This window comes from Lissotriton helveticus, chromosome 3_1 (genome assembly GCF_964261635.1).
Source record: "Lissotriton helveticus chromosome 3_1, aLisHel1.1, whole genome shotgun sequence".
Classification (NCBI taxonomy): Eukaryota; Metazoa; Chordata; class Amphibia; order Caudata; family Salamandridae; genus Lissotriton; species Lissotriton helveticus.
In genome coordinates this window covers 1866783705-1866804150 of record NC_136061.1, presented here as the reverse complement: position 1 = coordinate 1866804150, position 20446 = coordinate 1866783705, and the positions used below count along the sequence as shown (strand labels likewise).

The following is a 20446-nucleotide window of genomic DNA, read 5'->3' as shown; positions in this document are numbered from 1 at the left end:
AAAACGCTGCAGCCACACAATCACATAATTCCAATGGCCCTGCTTATGTGGGATCACAACTTGCAGATGTAGTGCTTGAATTACAGTTAGTTGATATTAGAAAGTAACATTACTTCTGTAGGAATTGCTAGTTTCAGATGAGAGTTCACTGGCCTCATTTCCAACACCATAGGGGTAGTAAGGTGGAGAAAATCTGAACTTCCTCCATAAATCCGAGGATTTTACATTACTACCCAACTCTAAAGCAGTACTGTGGCCTTTACACTGGTTACATGTAATAACCAGACAGTACTTAGAGTCTGTATGTCAGGTGCAAACCTTCTGTTACAGTACCATGCCTTGTTTTATGTCACATTGCGGCCCATGTTCAAGTCTTTCAACCTCAATCTTCAGCACTGCAATGCGAAGCTAGAATGCTCGTAGTTGTGCACTGTCCCAGCCTAAAGTGCCATGCCAAATTCATCAAACTCTGGTCACAACTAAGATTTAAGTTCTAATAATTTCATTGTCACCCCAATGCTTCGTCTGCCTACCACATAACGAAATATGGTGCAACTTTTCTCTCCGGTACGGTCAGACTGGTACAGAAAATTGCCTCGGGCACCAAAGTAAAGGTGGCTGCTATTAGCATATCAAATTATATTGGCCCACAAACAGCTAAAAAATGTTTCTCACACTGACATGTAAGACCAGCACTTATGGCACTGTCATGTTGCCTTTTTAGGTCAGTTCGACTCTGCTCTCTAAGGTCTTTTTCTTGTCCAGCAGCATCTGCAGAAAACTTCAGATGATTGTATTACTTGGACTGATATGGAGTGGAATTAGGTTAATAACCAGGTCTTTCAGTCATTTCTGGTTATGGTCTGGTGAGGCTGAAGACAATGCATCCTACCTTTAAATACTAGTAGGGGGTGGCAATCATCTTTAGGAAGAATGGCCTAAAATGGCCTTGAGCTTGTAGCAAGACCCTCAGATACCGCCAATTGTAAGTAAAACACTCGAACCATGTACAAGACAGCAGCATATGAATGGCATGGATTGTTTGTATGTCTTGCCACCCTTCATGCCAATTATAAGTGGTACTACCTGCCATGAATATCCCCCTTGGGCAGATAAGGGATGGCTAGGGGAATAAGGGTTATTAAAAATTCCTCGCTCCATTCATGAAAAGTTAATGCTGATGATACCTAGAAAAAGTTGACTCCCCTGGTGTACTTCCAATTTGATCTTCCTGCTTTTGACAAAAGAGTTTTGATAAAGAAAAGTGAGAGGTTAGACAAGTCAGCTTCTTTATCTCAAGTCTGCCCTGGATTCTGACGACATGGCTGCAAGGATAATTGCTCTGGGAGCATCGGGGCTTAAAAAAGCATGACTGTAATGCTCTGCTTGTCCGATAGAGTAGAGGACCTGACCCTAAGCCACGGTTTTTTGATGACAAAGAATTGTCTTGTGTCTCGACGGACAAGAAATTAGAAGAATGTATGGCTGAGTTTTGAGAATGAGAACAAGAGCGATGGGGTCATTCAAACCAACCACAAAATCATTTGAACTTTGTAAACCTTCATCAAAGGATCTAAGGTTTAGATCATTTCAGGGAATTTGGTGATTCTTACTCACGAGATGAGACATAATTAAGGGTCTGTAAATTACCACAAAATTATGCAAAATGCACCTCACACACAAACAATTACCTGAATAGGTAAAAGTTCAGCTCGAAAATTTAATTTCGAGTTGATTTCCGAATGATCTCATTCAAACATTGCCGCTTGCATTCGCATTTGCTGTTTTGTGTTAAAAAATTACCTGAACTATTTGCTCGGGTAAAAAATCTACCTGAATTATTTTTTGACTACCTGCTTTACAGGAACTACTACTCGTGGTCAAACGCTGCCTCTCATGCGCAAATATTACCTGAACATTACACCTTGAATTAGGATTTCTCCCTGAACGGAAGTCTCATTATGCAATGTGTAGTAATGGCATAATCTCAGTAATGTTGCATACAATTTGTTGTAAACAATTACAAAAATTATTCTCGGCGTAATTATAATTTCATCCCCATCTGGACATAACAGGACCAGCCGTGGTCAGTACAGAAAGGAGCAGATGCCACCCCTCTTTTCATGGAAAAGAACTGCTTTTAATGTGATCGGAAAGATTCTTTCTTTGGTTTTTCTGCCCATCCATCTTCAGGTATGCAGGAAGATGCTCTTAGCAACCCCCTGTAATTAAGATTTCTTCATAATACTGTTACCTCCACCGACTTGCATGCTCTCTGTGTTTCCCAAGCGTGTTCATAGTGATCCAAAGGCTGCTAGAGCTGGTTCCCCAGTTTGACATCAGCAAGAATTGCACTCCTACTTCTTTGGATTGGAAAAGAAGGCTACAGGTTTTGTCATGGGAGTATCTTAGTCAGTGAGATTGGGGGTGCATGAATCACAAATTTCCCAACTAAAAAACAATATGGCAAAGGGTGGCGGGATGACCAAGGTTTGGGATACACTGTTTCCATGAGGCACAGGTTCAATACTTATTTGCACTAGGTGGTCCTCTGTTTAAGATACTTTGAAAAAATTAATTAGTTAAAACCTTTTACTTAAAGGAAGACAATGAGAAAAACCAACAAAGGTATAAAATACCCAGATCAAGGCCCCCCATATCCAACTCCCAAGCTAAGAATGCATTTATTGGGGAGTGTGGAGGGTGTCACAACCCAACCCTCCATACCCCGAAGCTATGCCCCTGGGTTTTGTGCTATTTTAGTCCTTTGCCTCCTTAACTTGTTTCTGCTGTGAAAGTCTTTCTGACCTAGGGGCTGTCAGCATTGCAGTTGGTGCTGGTATTGTGCACAGGGTCTAAGAATGTCGCTTCCATATTCCACCCTGAGCAAATAGTTAAAATGTGTAATCTGCAACAGGCCAGCCACATTCGTAATTATAACTTCCTGTTTGGCATAATCTTGATGCCCATATTCTTTTACTTGGCAATGTCACAGGGTGCTGGCCATATTACATTCCCATGGGGCACAGGGTCAGCGCTGATTTGCATATCGCCATTGTCTAACCCAGGGTGGTGTGGAGTGGAAAAACGATGGATTTGGGCCCAGATCTTTGGACTGGGGTGAATGTGTGACATTGATCCACATTCTGTCCATCATTGTTGTGTTTGCAATTACCGCTCTAAGTGTACTGGGGATGCTCAGACGTGAGTCCCAGGCACTCCACACCACTGGAATCAAGCTAGCCGGGCTGATGAGAGGTGTTACCTCGAAACCGGGCCGGTCCTCGGATGCTTGTTTCCGTTCTGGGAAGGACATGGCTTTTGTAGTTCGGACTGGACTGTTCCCATGGGGCACAGGGTCAGCGCTGATTTGCATATCGCCATTGTCTAACCCAGGGTGGTGTGGAGTGGAAAAACGATGGATTTGGGCCCAGATCTTTGGACTGGGGTGAATGTGTGACATTGATCCACATTCTGTCCATCATTGTTGTGTTTGCATATTACAGTAGCACAGAGAAAGCCCCTTGCTTTACAATGGTATTAAGCAAAAGGAGCCCCTTTACCACCAGACTCAGTGTTAAAAGGCAAATGTGATTGAGACAGTTGACGCATCGCACCCTAGGGAAGTAGTGCCACTGCATCTGCGGCCCTAAATATAGCTATGTCCCTATTTATATATCTCTGAATTCCTTATTATACTTCTTTCCTCTCTTTTTCCTATTTCAATCCATCTCTCTTCTTGTCCGCTCCTCTCTCTTTCACTCTCTCTCCCCTATCCACTTCAACATTTCCCTCTCTCTCGCTCATCCTTCAATGCCTCTTCCTTTTGACTTTTCCTTCTCTCATCCTTTAATGCATCTTCCTTTTGAATGTTTCTTCTCTTCTCCTTGCTCCCCTTTAACTTCTATTTTTTCTCCTTCCTGTTTTTCCTCTTCACTATTCCCCTGTCTACTGTTCTAGAGCTATATCCTGCCCTTCGCTCTCCACAACCTCTCTTTAATCACTAACCTATTTAATGCCTGCCACTTTCTCTTTCACATCTATATGGGGTCTTCACTTCTCCCTTCCTATCTTTTTTTCCGGAGTTTTATATAGCGGGAACTTAACCCGAAGGTATCAGAGCGCTTTACATGAGCACCAGTTATTTTACAGGACACATTAATTTTGTTAGGCACGGGGAGATTAAGTGATTCGCCCAGAATCACAGGATGTTGAGCATCCCTGCCGAAATTTAAACCCGGTTCCTCAGCTTTGAGGTTGACCGCTCTAGCCATTAGGCCACATCCTCTATTTCGTATCTCCTTTTTCCTGCTACCACCAACATCCTTATTATTGCCTTCTTACCTTTTTAGGTTTTGTGGCGATTTACAGCGCGAAGCGCTGTCTCGCCAGAGACCTATTGTGAGCGTCGCAGCTTTCCAGGAGACAGCACCTGGCCGCGCGCATTTCCTCTGCCAGAAGGCGATTTGAGCGGGCCACGCGCACGAGAACACGCTCGCTGTGGCCAGCTCCTGTCTCCTGGAAAGCCGTAACACACAGCCACACCTCCCCCTGCATGCATGCGCACACACAGAGACACACACACGAGCGCACCTACACACACGCACACACACATACACCCCCGCCGCACACACACAGAGACACACACACGAGCGCACCTACACACACGCACGCACACACACATAGAGACCCCCCCGCTGCCGCCGCCGCACACATACACACAGGCAACACACTGGCGCGCGCACACACACACACACACACAAGCGCACCCCCACTCCCCCCTACAACTAAGCGCCACTTACCGCCATTCTGGACTTCTGCAGCCTCCGCAGGGATCTCCCTCGGGCATGGGAGCCCCGTGTCACCAGCACTGCTTCTCTCCGTGGCACTCCGTGGGCGCGTGCGCGAACTTCCGAAGACGGAAGTCCCGCCCCACGGAAGGTTTCGGTTTCGTGTTGTGGTTTTCATGCTTTTTGCTGTCCGTTCATGCCATTTAATTTGATGCTGGGGCAGGTCCGCACGTGCTACTCTCCAGCCACTCTCCTACAGGCTGTGTAAGCCGCCCAGTTTGAAGCGAGTTTGTTGCCTTGGTTAGGAGTTTCTTAATGTTAGTCGGTAACGGACCTGTTTTTAACCGCTTCTCCCAGAGCGGGGATGTTAGGCCAGCCTGTGGCTCGACTTTCAGGATGGGAGGAACGTTAAAGAGTTTGGTATGGCCGTTTATCGTCAGAGTGAACGATCGTTGGACCTCTCCCAGGTATGTTCGTAACTGATACTCCATGCAGGAAGCTTTGGCTGCTGCCCCCGTTCCCGGGTGTTGGGATATGCGTGGCATCCTTAAGGGACGTTGTCAGGGCATGTACCATACGGGGACGGTTCTCTGAGGCATATGTGGCATTTTCGACACTAAACGTTCCGTTAAGAAGCAGTGGTTCGAGTGGCACCCTGCTGCAGCATTGACTTGCTTTCTCGCACGTCATCCATCGTAGCAGACTACAGAGGCATCCCGTTCGAATAAAGAAACAGACTGGGCACACGCTCACCCACCCTAGTTATTGCCGCGATTCCAATCTCTGTAGTCAGTACGCTATTGCGGGTCTGTGCCCTCACAACGTTACACTAATGACGGAGGGGTAGGGAACTCGCATATCCACTGCTGAAATGAATTAATATTTACCTATACTATTTACTTTCTTTAATGAAGTTTTATATAGCGCAAACATTACCCAAAAGGTGTCAGAGCGCTTTACAAAAGAACTAGGTAAGTTACAAAAGGCACACAAGATACACTAAACGCACTAACAAGTTACATATATACAGTTACAAAGGTACACAAAATAGAGCGGTGTGAATAATAAGTGCGTCAGCCCCATGCGTGAGGTGCATCCTCAGAGCTGTGTGAATAATAACAGCTGTGAGCCCGTGCGTGAGGTGCAACATCAGAGCTGTGTGAATAATAACAGCTGTGAGCCCGTGCGTGAGGTGCATCATCAGAGCTGTGTGAATAATAACTGAATGCCCTGTGCGTGAGGTGCATCATCAGAGTTATGTGAATAATAACAGCTGTGAGCAACAGCATACTCTTGCACACACTCTCACTGCTCACCAATTCAAAGTTTGCTAAATAATTTATGCAACTCATTGTCATACACAATGCCAATAACTCAAACTTTAATGCTGCGAGACCTATTACATTGTAAATGCTTGTTTCTATTTATGTCCTGTTGTTTGTTACCTTCCTTTGCTCAGATCAATATCCTCAACTCTTTGTTTTCCTTTCTGCACTCACACTCTCCTTTTCTTTCCTCCTCTGAACTCGTCTCCATTCTTCTCCTCTTCTATTCATCATCTGGATGTCTATCTCGCCACCACATCATGTTTTTTTTTTCTCTGCTATTGTCTTGTCCGCTGTACTTCTGAATACACCCAAATCTCACCTGTCCCTTGCTCTTTCTCCTCTATAACTCTCCCCTACCCCATCTCTTTCCTTTATTTTTGTCCGTCCTGTCATTCCTCCTTTCTCATCACGTCTCTTTTCATTCAATATTTCCTATCGCTGTATCCTTTTTAGGTTTTGCCTACAGGGCATGTGCACTGTTAGTGAAAGCTATTGTTCTATAAAAAAAAAGCTTAAATGGGGTTCAGAGCAAGCTCATAACTTACCTTTACTTAGCATTGGTGGCTCCGACGTCACTCTTGTTTCCTTGTTTGCTATTGGTCGGTACCTCCTTCTGACATCCAGCCTCCTCTTTGGCTGGGATTCAGTCTTCGTCCCTTTGTTCCTGCTGTGGAGCATGGACCAAGTACTGCTTCCTGTGGCCAGTGTCCTTTCAATGTCCACAGGATCCTTAAGGTACTCTTTTTAAATAGTATTTATTTTTCGACACCCCCATAGTTCTCTTTAAACCACTCACCCTGCCACCTTTGGTTCCCACTTCCTCCCTCTTGTTGCTTTTTTATAATTCTTTTTTTTTGCAGGTTTATATCGCAAACTCGGCCTGAAGGTATTGGAGCATTTTACATGACAACCATTTACTTTACACAAGGACGCATTCACACTCACTACGCCGCCTTTGGTTCAAACCCTCCTCCCTCTTGTTGTTTTCTTTTCTTTTTTTTTTGCAGGGTTATTGCACAAGCTCAGGCCGAAGGTATTGGAGCGCTTTGCATGAGCACCATTTACCTTACACAAAGAGACATTCATGTTTTACATGGGGAGTTTTAGTCATTTGCCCAGAATCACATGATGTTGTGCCGACGCCTGGACTCAAACCTGGTTCCCCAGTTCTGCAGGTGGCTGTTCTGGCCATAACACTACATCCTTTTAAAAAACATTAACAAAACCAAATATCCCGCACAGAGCTATTTGGCTTTCTTAATGATTTTTTAAAGATGCTATGTAACATGACTTAAACTAAACCAAAAAAGTGCTTTGATGTGGTTAATGCTGGCCATGCCATAACATTTTGTTTTAATTGCTTTGAGCCATGTTGCACAGTACTCCGAGCAACATCTTTCAAAAACTCTGACAATGCCAATACGTCTCGCATCGGTGCTTGTTTCTCCTTCTTTTGCTGTATATTCTGTCCTTTGTGTTTCCTTACTCTTATTTACTCACGTTCTCTACTACTTCTAGAAGTTGCATGTATGACGCAGCCCTACACCGACCATGTTCCACCTATGCTCTGGCTTGAGCTGCTTTGTAATTGGATGACTACGGTCATGTCGTCAAACAAGATGCCCAGGTCATGGCAAGCCCCTTATATATTCTCTGATGTAGCCTCACTCTTTTCTATTTGTGCCAGTACATTCCTGGGACCTACCTTACTCTCTGTGAGAACCAGACCAACAGAGGCACTCGCCAAAGACAACTGGCTGGATGTATTTTCCATTAAGTTGCAGCTTCTGCATGGCAGGCCAGGACCAGAATATATCTGTAGTCAATATCGTGACACACAACCTTTGTAATAAGAGTGTGGACGGGAGACTGAATGTATCAGAAATTCTAATTTCTGATACATTCATGGCATTTTCTTCAGGATGGCTAATGATATATTGACATGGAGGCAGAGAATAAATAATGAATCATTTTTTTAGGTGGGTCAAATTGTATATTCCAGAGGAGAATGGATTTTTTCACAAAATAGATAGACTTGCATAAAAGTTCAGGTATTTTGCATGGGTTGGGACTTGGGCTGCTAAGAAAAACATGGAAAACACTCCTTCAATGAAAAAAGTTCCTTTATGCGCAGATGACTTCCATCTGTATATGTCCAATCTTCTTGGTGCATGCCGCACCACAGATGTTGTTGGAGAAGTTTGCCAGGCCTTTAAGGCTAGTCATCAATTGGCAGGCATGTTTTCTAAGAGAATGCTTTAACTATTTGCTTTTTTGAGGAATGCCCTCAATTCCTATTACATGTTCTCTTACAACAGAATCTTCCTTAAATAACTAGGCCTGCACATCTCTAAAGATCATGATACCTTCTATCTTCTGAAAACACACCCTCTTTATGCAATTGAGGGTATTACATGTAAAACCTAAGGACAGCTCTTGAGGCGGAAAGCCGGGAGCTTAGCTCTTTTAAATTTGTATTCCAACTTTTAGAAAACTTACTTCCATTGTTTGTCACGCTGCCCTGAGCACTTCCCCCCTCATTTGGTAAAGGCTGTACTCACGCCGCGCAGCCGATTGTACGCTGCCGCGGGCGAACCACATCCAGCTGCCGCCAAATCACGAGGACAGTGGGCCACGCCCACCGCCCTGAGACCACGCCCCTTGCAAGGTACAAAAGCCGCGCCTGGAAAGCAATCGCGTCAAAACCTAAGGACAGCTCTTGAGGCGGAAAGCCAGGAGCTTAGCTCTTTTAAAATTGTATTCAAACTTTTAGAAAACTTACTTCCATTGTTTGTCACGCTGCCCTGAGCACTTCCCCCCTCATTTGGTAAAGGCTGTACTCACGCCGCGCAGCCGATTGTACGCTGCCGCGGGCGAACCACATCCAGCTGCCGCCAAATCACGAGGACAGTGGGCCACGCCCACCGCCCTGAGACCACGCCCCTTGCAAGGTACAAAAGCCGCGCCTGGAAAGCAATCGCGTCAAAACCTAAGGACAGCTCTTGAGGCGGAAAGCCGGGAGCTTAGCTCTTTTAAAATTGTATTCAAACTTTTAGAAAACTTACTTCCATTGTTTGTCACGCTGCCCTGAGCACTTCCCCCCCTCATTTGGTAAAGGCTGTACTCACGCCGCGCAACCGATTGTACGCTGCCGCGGGCGAACCACATCCAGCTGCCGCCAAATCACGAGGACAGTGGGCCACGCCCACCGCCCTGAGACCACGCCCCTTGCAAGGTACAAAAGCCGCGCCTGGAAAGCAATCGCGTCAAAACCTAAGGACAGCTCTTGAGGCGGAAAGCCGGGAGCTTAGCTCTTTTAAAATTGTATTCAAACTTTTAGAAAACTTACTTCCATTGTTTGTCACGCTGCCCTGAGTACTTCCCCCCTCATTTGGTAAAGGCTGTACTCACGCCGCGCAGCCGATTGTACGCTGCCGCGGGCGAACCACATCCAGCTGCCGCCAAATCACGAGAACAGTGGGCCACGCCCACCGCCCTGAGACCACGCCCCTTGCAAGGTACAAAAGCCGCGCCTGGAAAGCAATCGCGTCAAAACCTAAGGAAAGCTCTTGAGGCGGAAAGCCGGGAGCTTAGCTCTTTCAAAATTGTATTCTTACTTTTAGAAAACTTACTTCCATTGTTTGTCACGCTGCCCTGAGCACTTCCCCCCTCATTTGGTAAAGGCTGTACTCACGCCGCGCAGCCGATTGTACGCTGCCGCGGGCGAACCACATCCAGCTGCCGCCAAATCACGAGGACAGTGGGCCACGCCCACCGCCCTGAGACCACGCCCCTTGCAAGGTACAAAAACCGCGCCTGGAAAGCAATCGCGCCAAAACCTAAGGACAGCTCTTGAGGCGGAAAGCCGGGAGCTAAGCTCTTTTAAAATTGTATTCAAACTTTTAGAAAACTTACTTCCATTGTTTGTCACGCTGCCCTGAGCACTTCCCCCCTCATTTGGTAAAGGCTGTACTCACGCCGCGCAGCCGATTGTACGCTGCCGTGGGCGAACCACATCCAGCTGCCGCCAAATCACGAGGACAGTGGGCCACGCCCACCTCCCTGAGACCACGCCCCTTGCAAGGTACAAAAGCCGCGCCTGGAAAGCAATTGCGTCAAAACCTAAGGACAGCTCTTGAGGCGGAAAGCCGGGAGCTTAGCTCTTTTAAAATTGTATTCAAACTTTTAGAAAACGTACTTCCATTGTTTGTCATGCTGCCCTGAGCACTTCCCCCCTCATTTGGTAAAGGCTGTACTCACGCCGCGCAGCCGATTGTACGCGGCCGCGGGCGAACCACATCCAGCTGTCGCCAAATCACGAGGACAGTGGGCCACGTCCACCGCCCTGAGACCACGCCCCCTCCCCACCATTACAAAAACATGTGCCTGGGCCGGATGCGTAGCGGACGCGCGCAGCGGGCGCGTCGCCTGCGAGCCGAAGGCGCGCCAAAGGCAAGCCCGTCTGCGCCCGTCCGCGACCGACCGGGACCAGGGGCTATACCCCCTGCAGGCTCCGTCCAAAATCTGCCTATGCCCATTCGCTATTCACGAGGCGAATTGCTAGCTCTTCATAAAGATAACAGAGGTGTAAAAATACACCTATGCACCCAAACGGGACCAGGTCTTTCCTACGGACCTATCTCCTGCTGCGCCTGTCATTGGTCTAGCATGGGTCTAACCCCATCAGACAATCACTCACCTCACGAGAAAAACAACCTGTCGCTGAATTGTTTATATCTCAATGCCAGATCCTTACCTGCACATGCCCTAGACATCTGGGATCTAATTACATCTAAGACCCCGGACCTAGTCTTCGTAACTGAAACCTGGCTATCCCAGACCAGTGCTCCAGACCTAGCAATCGCCCTCCCCTCTAACTATAAAATCATTTCTCAAAACAGGGCTGGTAAAAGAAGAGGAGGAGGGGTTGCTGTAATATTCAGGGATCATCTAACATGTTTGGCCGAACCGATGACTGCCCATACTGAACATGAGATCTTGCCTTTTAAAGTACTTTTGGATGGTCTTACCATTCTCGCTGGTGCAGTGCTCTATAACCCCCCTGGACATCAAACCAGCCTTAGTGCTAATCTTTTATACCAACTTCTGCCACTGTGTTTAAAACACAAAAACTATATGATAGTCGGCGATTTTAATATCCACTATGAAAAAATGGATGCCCCGGGAACTTCCCAACTGAAATCTGACATGGAAATTCTCCAACTCAAGCAGTGGATTATGGGCCCCACGCACTCTGCCGGCCACACATTAGACCTATTATTCACCAACATCGAATCCACTAGTCTAAAAGAGGTCAACCCACTACCCTGGTCGGACCACTTCCTTATATCCTTCTCACTCACCCTTCCCAGCAGACCCTCAAAACCTAAGACCGCCCCTTATATCTCCAAACGAGCTTGGAGGCTGATTAACGAATCCAACTTCGAACTAAATTTCCCTAGAGACAAGGTTATATTCTCAGAGGACTCCTCTATTTGCAACGACGTTGCCCTACTAGAGGAGGGTATATTGCAAACACTAAACACACTAGCCCCGTTGAGGAAAGCCAGAACAAAAACCATAACAGAGAAATGGTATACTCCCTGTCTAAAAAAACCTCAAAAAGGAATGCCAAAAAAAAGGAACACCTATGGAGGCAGTCCAAAGACAGTGATGCGAGACAAAACTACGTCCATAAACGGAAGCAGTATATTCTCGCTATCAAACAGGCAAAAATGGAACATTTTACACAGCGCATTCATGATAACTGCAATTCAGCAAAAGAACTATTTAAAATAGTGAAGAAACTCAGCAAACCTTCTAGCATCTCACAAATACTCACTCCCTCGACTGAGGCTTGTGAACGCATTAGCATGTTCTTCTCGGAAAAAATCAGGAAAATATACTCCACCTTCACCCCTCAAAATATCAGCCACCCAAATAACCCACTCAAAATCGCCTCCTCATCAGAAGTGGTTATAGATTCACCAGACTTAGGAACTGGACCCCGTCTCGCCAGCTTTGGACCACTCTCTACAGAAGAGGTCCTAACAGTCTTGAACACAATTAAATCTGGATCCCCCTCAGATCCCTGCCCCCATTTTGTGTTCTCAAAAACTGTACCCACGCTCTGTCCCTTAATCACCCAACTTTTCAATAAATCATTAACCACAGTCACCTTCCCTGATGCGTGGAAGCATGCCTCTGTGACCCCTCTTTTGAAGAAAGCGGGAACCGATATTTTCAACCCGGAGAATTATAGACCTATCTCCCAGCTTCCCTATCTCTCCAAAGCATTGGAGAAACTGGTCAATTTACAGCTGACCAGGTACCTCGAAAGTAATTCCCTTCTGGACCCATCTCAGACTGGGTTCAGAGCCAACAATAGCACCGAAGCAACATTGCTGGCAGTGTCGGACAGTATCAGATCCTCCACCGATCAAGGTGGAGCGGTGGCTCTGATACTGCTCGACCTGTCAGCGGCGTTTGATACGGTCTCCCACGACTGTCTGTTAAACATACTCCGGAGTAAGGGAGTCCAATCCACAGCACTAAATTGGCTACACTCCTTCCTGACCAACCGTACCCAGGCAGTACACATGGGACAGTTCCATTCTAGACCTAACCCCATCGGCTGCGGAGTGCCACAGGGCGCCTCCCTGAGCCCCACCCTTTTCAATGTCTATATTTCATCTCTGGCTGACATTGGAAGGAAGTGGGGCATCGGCGTCTGCTCTTACGCAGACGACACGCAGCTGGTGGTGGCTATGGACGAGGGACCCGAGGTAACTAAAACCAAACTACACAACTGCCTGTCAGAAATGGCACAATGGATGCACAAGCATTTCTTGAAACTGAATGCAGGCAAATCGGAGATCCTCCTGTTTGGGGGAGCAAAACACGTGTGGGATGCCACATGGTGGCCACCTTCACTGGGAACGGCCCCTATCCCTAAACACCATGCCAAGAATTTGGGAATCATTATGGATGACGCACTTTCCATGAAGGACCACGTTAGATCTCTCTGTGGCAAGGGTTTTGCTGTATTAAAACTACTCGCAAAAATATTCCCCTGGATACCCCTGGACTGCAGACGGTCTGTCACTCAGGCCTTATTGGTCAGTCGCCTGGATTATGGCAACGCACTATTCAATGGGATGAATGAGCAGTTATTCTCCCGCTTACAGATTGTGCAAAACCAGGCGGCCAAACTTATCCTCAATAAAGGCAAGCGAGATTCGGCATCAGAGTGTCTAAAAAAACTTCACTGGCTTCCGATGCGCCAGAGGGCTGCCTTCAAGTTACTTAGCCATGCTCATAGAACTTTACATGGAACTGGCCCCTCGATACTCCAAGGAAAGATCGAATTCAATGTACCTAATAGGAACCTACGATCATGCCAATCAGCCCTGGCGAAATCTAAACGCATCTATAAGGTCAGAACAGGCGGACGCTCCTTTTCCTACCTTGCAGCAAAAAGGTGGAATGAGCTTCCTTCTGACCTGAGACATACTACCAATTACCCCCAGTTCCGAAAAAACTCAAAACGCATCTCTTCCCCAAATTGTAAATCTCTTAGCACACACCCCTGCAGCTTCCCTGGTTTTCAGCGCCGTGATATCCCATGGGATGAGTGTCGCGCTTTACAAAAAACGCAAATAAATAATATTAATTTGCATCTCTCATTTGCCAATATGGGACTACCCTCTTTTTCAAATAAATTTGCCTTTTCGGCTTCCTTTCTGTTCTCCAGAGTATCTCTTTTGGTAGGTCTTCAGGAAAGCAAAGAACCTTATTAGGAAGCTATAGTTGGGCATGTCTACACCAACATGTGCTAAAGGTTTTGTAAACAACCTGACAGCAGGTCTGCTTTTTGGAATAGTTCCTCAATAAATTACCTGTGCCACCTTCAAGAAGTTTCAAGATTGAAAGTCCAGAGTATGTCAGTAGGTGACTGACTGGTTCTCTTCTCTCTCATTTACCTCATCTTCATTTCTTCTGCCACACCTTTGACATATGTTTTTTTCCGTAATATAAAACAATATGATAATCTCCAATGACCTGCTATTTTTTTCTCTGTTTTCAGATCAGGAAAACATGCAGAACTGCTGTGATCCGTAATTGTAAACTACATAATTAATACAACTCTTCAATAGAGCATTCTACGAAATGCATCGATAACTCAGTATTACTCGTGTTATCAACATCCAAAGGATAGGAGGCTGATTAGTATGTATATGATTAGAACCTGTGAACAGGGGTTTTTACTGGCCTCGGTGAAAGAATTAGTCTAATTAGTTTTCGTACTGTCTCCTCGAGGTGTTCCTGATGTTTGTTCCAAAGGTTAGGCAGTCTGTGAAGGCACAATGCAGCTGGCATGCCTACTTGACAGATATTATGCTCAGAGATATGTTGGTTTTTATTGCCACCAGAAGGCAAGCATCAACAACCCATATGCCCCAGTGTGAACTCAATTAGCTTGCATCACAGCCAAGGTCCTTGTACAAGTCTGTGAGCATCATTGTTGCCCAGCAGGTCTGGCTTCTGGCCTCTCCAGTGCTTTTATCTATTGATGTCTGAGAACTCTGTTATATTGTCTAATATGTGTTTTGGCTTAATGAGATGGCTGTTATTTCTCTCATCTCTGTCCATCAAAGTGCACATCACCGTGATATGTGTCAGCCTGTTAGGTTTTCACAATGCCTCACCTTGAACACTCAGGAGATTTGCGTTTCTGAACATCATAAGGCAATGCTTCAACACCGCGATTGTGGTGAGGGCCAGCATTACAAATATATAATGCAGCCTTTAGCTTGAATGTGTCCTCAAGGCTGTTTTGAAGGCAGGTGTGAGGTCCTGCAATACCAGGAGGCAGGGGTCCTCTTCATCTGTGCTCAGGAAGGGGTTGGAATTTGGGCTGCACAATTATATGAAACCAGATTGGTAGTCATAAGTGGGTAACTTGACATTTTGAGCACCAAGTCTGTAGGTCGACTCTTATCACCTTCTTGATTCCCCCCACTCTGTGTGCTTTGTATATGACAACATTGAATTCTGAGGATTCTTTCAAATTGGTCTTGAAATGTTCTCTGACCCAGGCCGTGACATTAGTTCCTTCTATTTCTTCTCTCAGGTTCCTAATATGTATATTGCCTCTACAGGATCGGTTCTTGAGATTGTCGCATTTTGCCATCAGCAATTTGATTTAGGATTCCTGGTGGCAGTCTGAGGTGGTCACTAGGTGGTCTGCCTCTGCGGCTATCTGCAGTTAAGATTCACCTGCCGGTCTGTTTTAAATCTCCGCAATGTCCTAACTGAAATCTGCTCGTAGCTGTGGTAAATGGATCAAGCGTGATTTTTCTTGGTCTGACTTCAGGTCTGCCAAGAATGCCTTAGGTCATCCTTGGTGAGCCCTCCAGTTGTTTTTACCACTATGTTGTCACTGTCACCGGACTGTATACTCCAACACTGTGCCTAAGTGAAAGTATGTGCCTATTGCTTGTCTAAGGGGTTTTCGTTGGCCCAGGGGCATAGGTTGGGTTGCTGTGCTTCACACTTGGGGTATACTTGTGATACCTCAACTCCCAGGGGCCCCACTGCCTTGCCTTCCATTGTGTCTGCCTCCCCTGTTTTTATGTCTTCAGGGCCTAGCCAGCAATTGGTTAGGTAGGCGCTTCCATACCACAGGCTCAGCCTTTCACTACTGGCTCCCTCATTCACATTTGGCGGAACCATTACCCCTGCTTGCCTAACAAATCCCATGAGGCCTGCAGTTATCTTCCCTGTGGCACTGCTTGTAGGCCAATTTATCATGTGTGTCCCTAACATCTACACAGTGTAATATGTTCTGTTCATAATTTAAAGGTATTTCTGAGACTCAGATCTCACCTCCCTGCCGGTCTCTCACAGGTGCCTGTTGCTTAAATCTCAGGCATGATCCGGGCCTCTCTGTTCAAGTTCAGCTGCTGTGTGTCCTTTCATCATGTCTCTGCTGCCCATCATGCAGCCTATATTCTTTATGCTCATGGCCCATTCTGGGGCCCTACTAGCTGAATCTGTTATTTGTTAGGCAGGCAGGGGTCTCTCTGACACTTCTTGCTTACTTGATCCCTGAGGTGACCCCTAATCTGTGCTCGCTGAGGCCTCTGGTCAGTGAATCGCAGGCACTACTAGTGCTCTGCCTACCAGAGCATGGCTTGCGGGTGCAACCCTTGTGCCTTGTGCCTACTGCATAGATCTTTGTTTCCGTGTTGAGGCAGCTCAGATAGCTCCTCGCCAGTCCCCAGTGATCCCTGCCATCTCCTAATAATGGATGTTGCTGAATACAGGCGGATCCCAAGTAGCGCTAGCGTTAGGGAGTAGAACTTAAGGAGGCCAGGCTGTTCTTGCCTCCGTCATAGGGCATAAATCCTGAAATTCATCTTTTATTCACCTTCGTTACCTGAAACGTATACATTTTTGGCTTAAATCTGAGAGCAGCGTGTCAACTAGGAGAGTGGCTCTTAAACTGTGTAACAATTGTACAAATACGGCTGTCCACTATAGGAGTATTAACTATATTTGGATGGCTTGGAGACAGAGCAAGAACATAATTGATGTAAATATGACAAACCTACACCTTTACACCACCCATGGATAATCCGCTGCTGGCTGCAGATTATTTCTTAATGCTTGCAATGCATTCTTATCTAATTGTCTTGTGGACTATTTTATTGAATGTTTATTATCATGGTTGTGTGTTTTTAAGATTATGATACTGTTGGTTTTGATTTCATTGAGCGTGAACTAAAATACATTTTATACACATATATGTATGTATCTATGGCAAATGCAATATTACAGAACTAGCTAACCTATATTTTTTGTTTCATCTCCATCATAGCAAAACCAGAAGAATTCCCCCAAAAAGCATTGGGCCAAGAAATCCCCATAACAGTCCTCCCTGTGAAGCCCATCAATGCCATTCCTGATCAGAACACGGATATTGAAAAGATTGAAATATGGGAAAATATTAAGCAAGTGCCGAGAGATGGAAGTCCCATTAGTCAGAATGAAAGTGATTGTTACAAAGCTCCATTGGAGGAGGTCAGTATATACCCAGCCCACCAGAATGGCCCTTCTACACCTGCAACAAGGCACGTGGACAATCCTCCCATCACAATTTTTCCTTTAGCCTTTGTGCAAAGCCAAGTGCTTTCCACAGACGAAGACCTGTCTACCTTAGGAAATACCCAAAACCAGCCACCAAAGACACAGCTGGAGGAATATACAATGGACAATGGGCCTCCCAGGAAAGAACACGAGGTTGAAACCAAACCTGAAAACATAGGATTGTTGTTAGAGCAAAGTCAGACAACTTTACAAACAGGCAGTAGTGAGAACTTTAAGGAAAATGTTCACTGTTCACCGTTGACCACTGATTTGCCTTCAAATGAACTTAACCTGTTACTCACCCAGGATAATTCTACCAGTAATGAACTGGTCACTTCCCACTTGCAGCAGCTTCATGAGGGGCGTATGTTTGAAGCAGAATTGGACAGCTTTGGCGACGAAGATCCCAAATCCAATGTTTGCGACAATATCGGTGATGCCGTATTGGAGCCCCTTCCACAAGTTCAGGAACAGCCTGATTTATCCTCGTCATCGGCAGAAGTAAGAAATCTGGACTTTCCCTCTATTAATACTAACGTTGTCCTGCAGAATATAGCATCTGACACAACCACTCCTGAATGTACACCATCAGTGAGTTGCGCTCCCTCTGATCACCTGCCTGGGTTATCAAGTACAGATGCCTTCTCGACACCACATCAGAACGTTTCTCCTGAGCACCAAGGTCCATCAGTGGACCTCACTGGTACTTCTTCATGCCTCCCTCTTCCTGCTCAAGAGGGCAGAAGGCGTCCATCTAACGTTTCACAATATGAGAACATGTCCGAATTGGAAAGCAAACATGATCCTTGCCGTGCTACAAAACTCAGTGTTGTTGAACCCCAGTTGGAAAGGACTGTTCAGAAGTCCTCATCTCTGTGTGAAATCTTTGATCTACAGGATTCCCAAGGCCAGAGCTCAGAACTTCAGAGATTTAACTTAATGCCCTATCTTCAAAGACCTTCTGGTAGCGTGCCGCTTCTAAGTGTACATGAACAAAACTCCTCGGAGTGGACCAGCAATTTCTGTGCCCGTCCCATGTCTACGCCACAGCTACAGGATCAGCCCAGCTCCTACAAAATAATAAAGACAACCACCCCCTTACATGTTGCACACGCAACAGGACAAGATTGTGTGAACACAAAACAGATGGCGAGGCCTCTGCAGGAACGTCTGCCCTCTGGGCTTTCACCCACTGACAGAGAAGACCCAGCGCTTGCTCCTGCATTGAAACTAAATATTATTTTACACACCAGCAAACTAGACGAAAAGTCATTGTTATGTCGCAAAGGTCCACCACCACCTCCCCCTCCCCCTCCTCAAAGCTCAAAGCCAAAATTAACTCTGGTACATCCTTTAATTCCAAAAGCGTGCTCCTATGACAACCTGAATTCCACTAATACTTCCTTGACAGAAATGTCCAAATCAGTGCAGTTTTAAAGTGTTTGGGAAAAATAGACCGAATGTGTGGGTTGTGATGGATGTAAGTTAAAAGATTAGTGGTTGTACTGCAGTGACTGATTAGTGGTTATACTGCAGTCGAAGCCACTGCAGAAGCCTTGATTTATTGTGGGCAGGAAGGCTGTCTTGGAGCGTTGCTGGTTTGTCTGGTAGGGTTCCCTTTGCGCTGAAAGCTCAGTTGCAAGTCTTTTTTAGGTAAAAAAAAATCACAAAGTGCTTTCACTTTCATAATGAGATGGAATTATTTTATGGAGCGGACAAAGGTGGATTTTGGACAATTCCTTCCACCAGTTATAATTATAGATAATGGCCTGGAAAACAGAACTCTGTTCCAAATTCTTGCATTTTTGTCTTTCTCACAATGAGAAATTATTACCTGTTGATGACATTATAAATGCTCAGCCTAAGACAGTTTGTCTTACTTCCTTTACCTAATGGGTTGGAAAAATAATGTGCGAGGCACAAACATCAAATCGTGTTTCTTTATTTTGAGCTTACATGTTTTACTGCATTTCTTTACCACTGCGAAATAGACGAGGCAATGGTTAGAAAATCCCTTCTCTAAGTAACCAGTAATAAGCCACTATCAAATGATATGGAATTATGCAATAGTCAGAAAACTGGTACTCAATTTTTCATTGAAATTTGACTTTCAATAATTTGACATGGTAGATAAAAGGTGTATCTCACTAAAACTGTTGACCTAAAGTAGTTCTAAGTTGGGGTCTTAGATTGAATAGGGGAAAAAGGTGCAGTCACTCTGGTCACATTTGTACTTTGGACACAATAATGCTTTACCAAAGATCATATGCTGGCTCCCACATATGGTAATTTGGCGTTAATCTGCTCCATGTCAACCGTGCAATAATTCAAAATAATCGACATCACCAGGCTTCTGAATTTTCCAGTTCCTGTGCATACTGTCTATATGTTTATAATTATTATTTTCATACCTTGGTTTTCACTGTGTATTGATAACTGTTTTTTATTTGAATGCTGACCAAGATTTAAACAGTTTTAATTATTTATTTTTCAATGGAGTTCCATCCCCCTCAAACACCCTCACCATGCCCTGTTTTGTTACTTTTTTTTAAATTTCTTTATTGATATAAGAAAGTTGTTGTTGATATATGAAAATACTTAACGTTTGCTGAATGTAGCAGTCATTGATTTCTTCATACGTGCTAAGAAAAGGACACAAAATTTGTATTATTTTCATTGCACTGTGATGTCGCTTTCCGTTTCTGCAGTATTCATTTTTGTATGTATGCTCCATACAATTTAAAAGGAATACAAAAGCTGGGCTGTCTTTTTCCGTTTGTACAGACTCGACTTGAGTAACAATTTAGGGCTGTCTCTTCTATCTCTTAGTACAAGTTGCTTTCACATTTTTGACATATGAAGGGCATGCATTTTTAGGTTTCTCCTGCACGGTGTTCGAGAAATCTATGGTAACAAAAAAGAAATTTGAAAAGGGGCTTATAGCCCGCTCATTACTTGCCTGTACTTGCCATTGGTTGGCTCCCACATCACTCTCGTTTCCTTTTTTTCTGTTGATCAGTGCCTCCTCCTCATCCTCCTGCCTCCAGCTTCCTGCTCAGCTTCACGTCTTCATCCTTGCTGTGGAGCTTAAAACGTGTAATGCTTCCGGTGGCAGGGTCCTTCCACTGGCTGTGAACTTGTAACAGTTTTTTTTATTTTCCAGCACCTGCATTCTAT

The 20446-nt window shown here is 45.3% G+C and overlaps 1 protein-coding gene across 3 annotated transcripts in view; it reads left to right on the top strand.

Annotated features, from left to right (window-relative positions):
- Window positions 1–20025, top strand: part of LOC144823924 (uncharacterized) — a 523537-nt gene extending 503512 nt beyond the window's left edge. For all 3 annotated transcript variants that reach the window (XM_078682843.1, XM_078682842.1, XM_078682844.1), the window contains one exon: window positions 17001–20025. In XM_078682843.1, the coding sequence (XP_078538969.1) occupies window positions 17001–18706 (1706 nt within the window). In that variant the 3' untranslated portion in view covers window positions 18707–20025. The remainder of the gene's footprint in view (window positions 1–17000) is intronic.
- The last annotated feature ends 421 nt before the right edge of the window (window positions 20026–20446 follow it).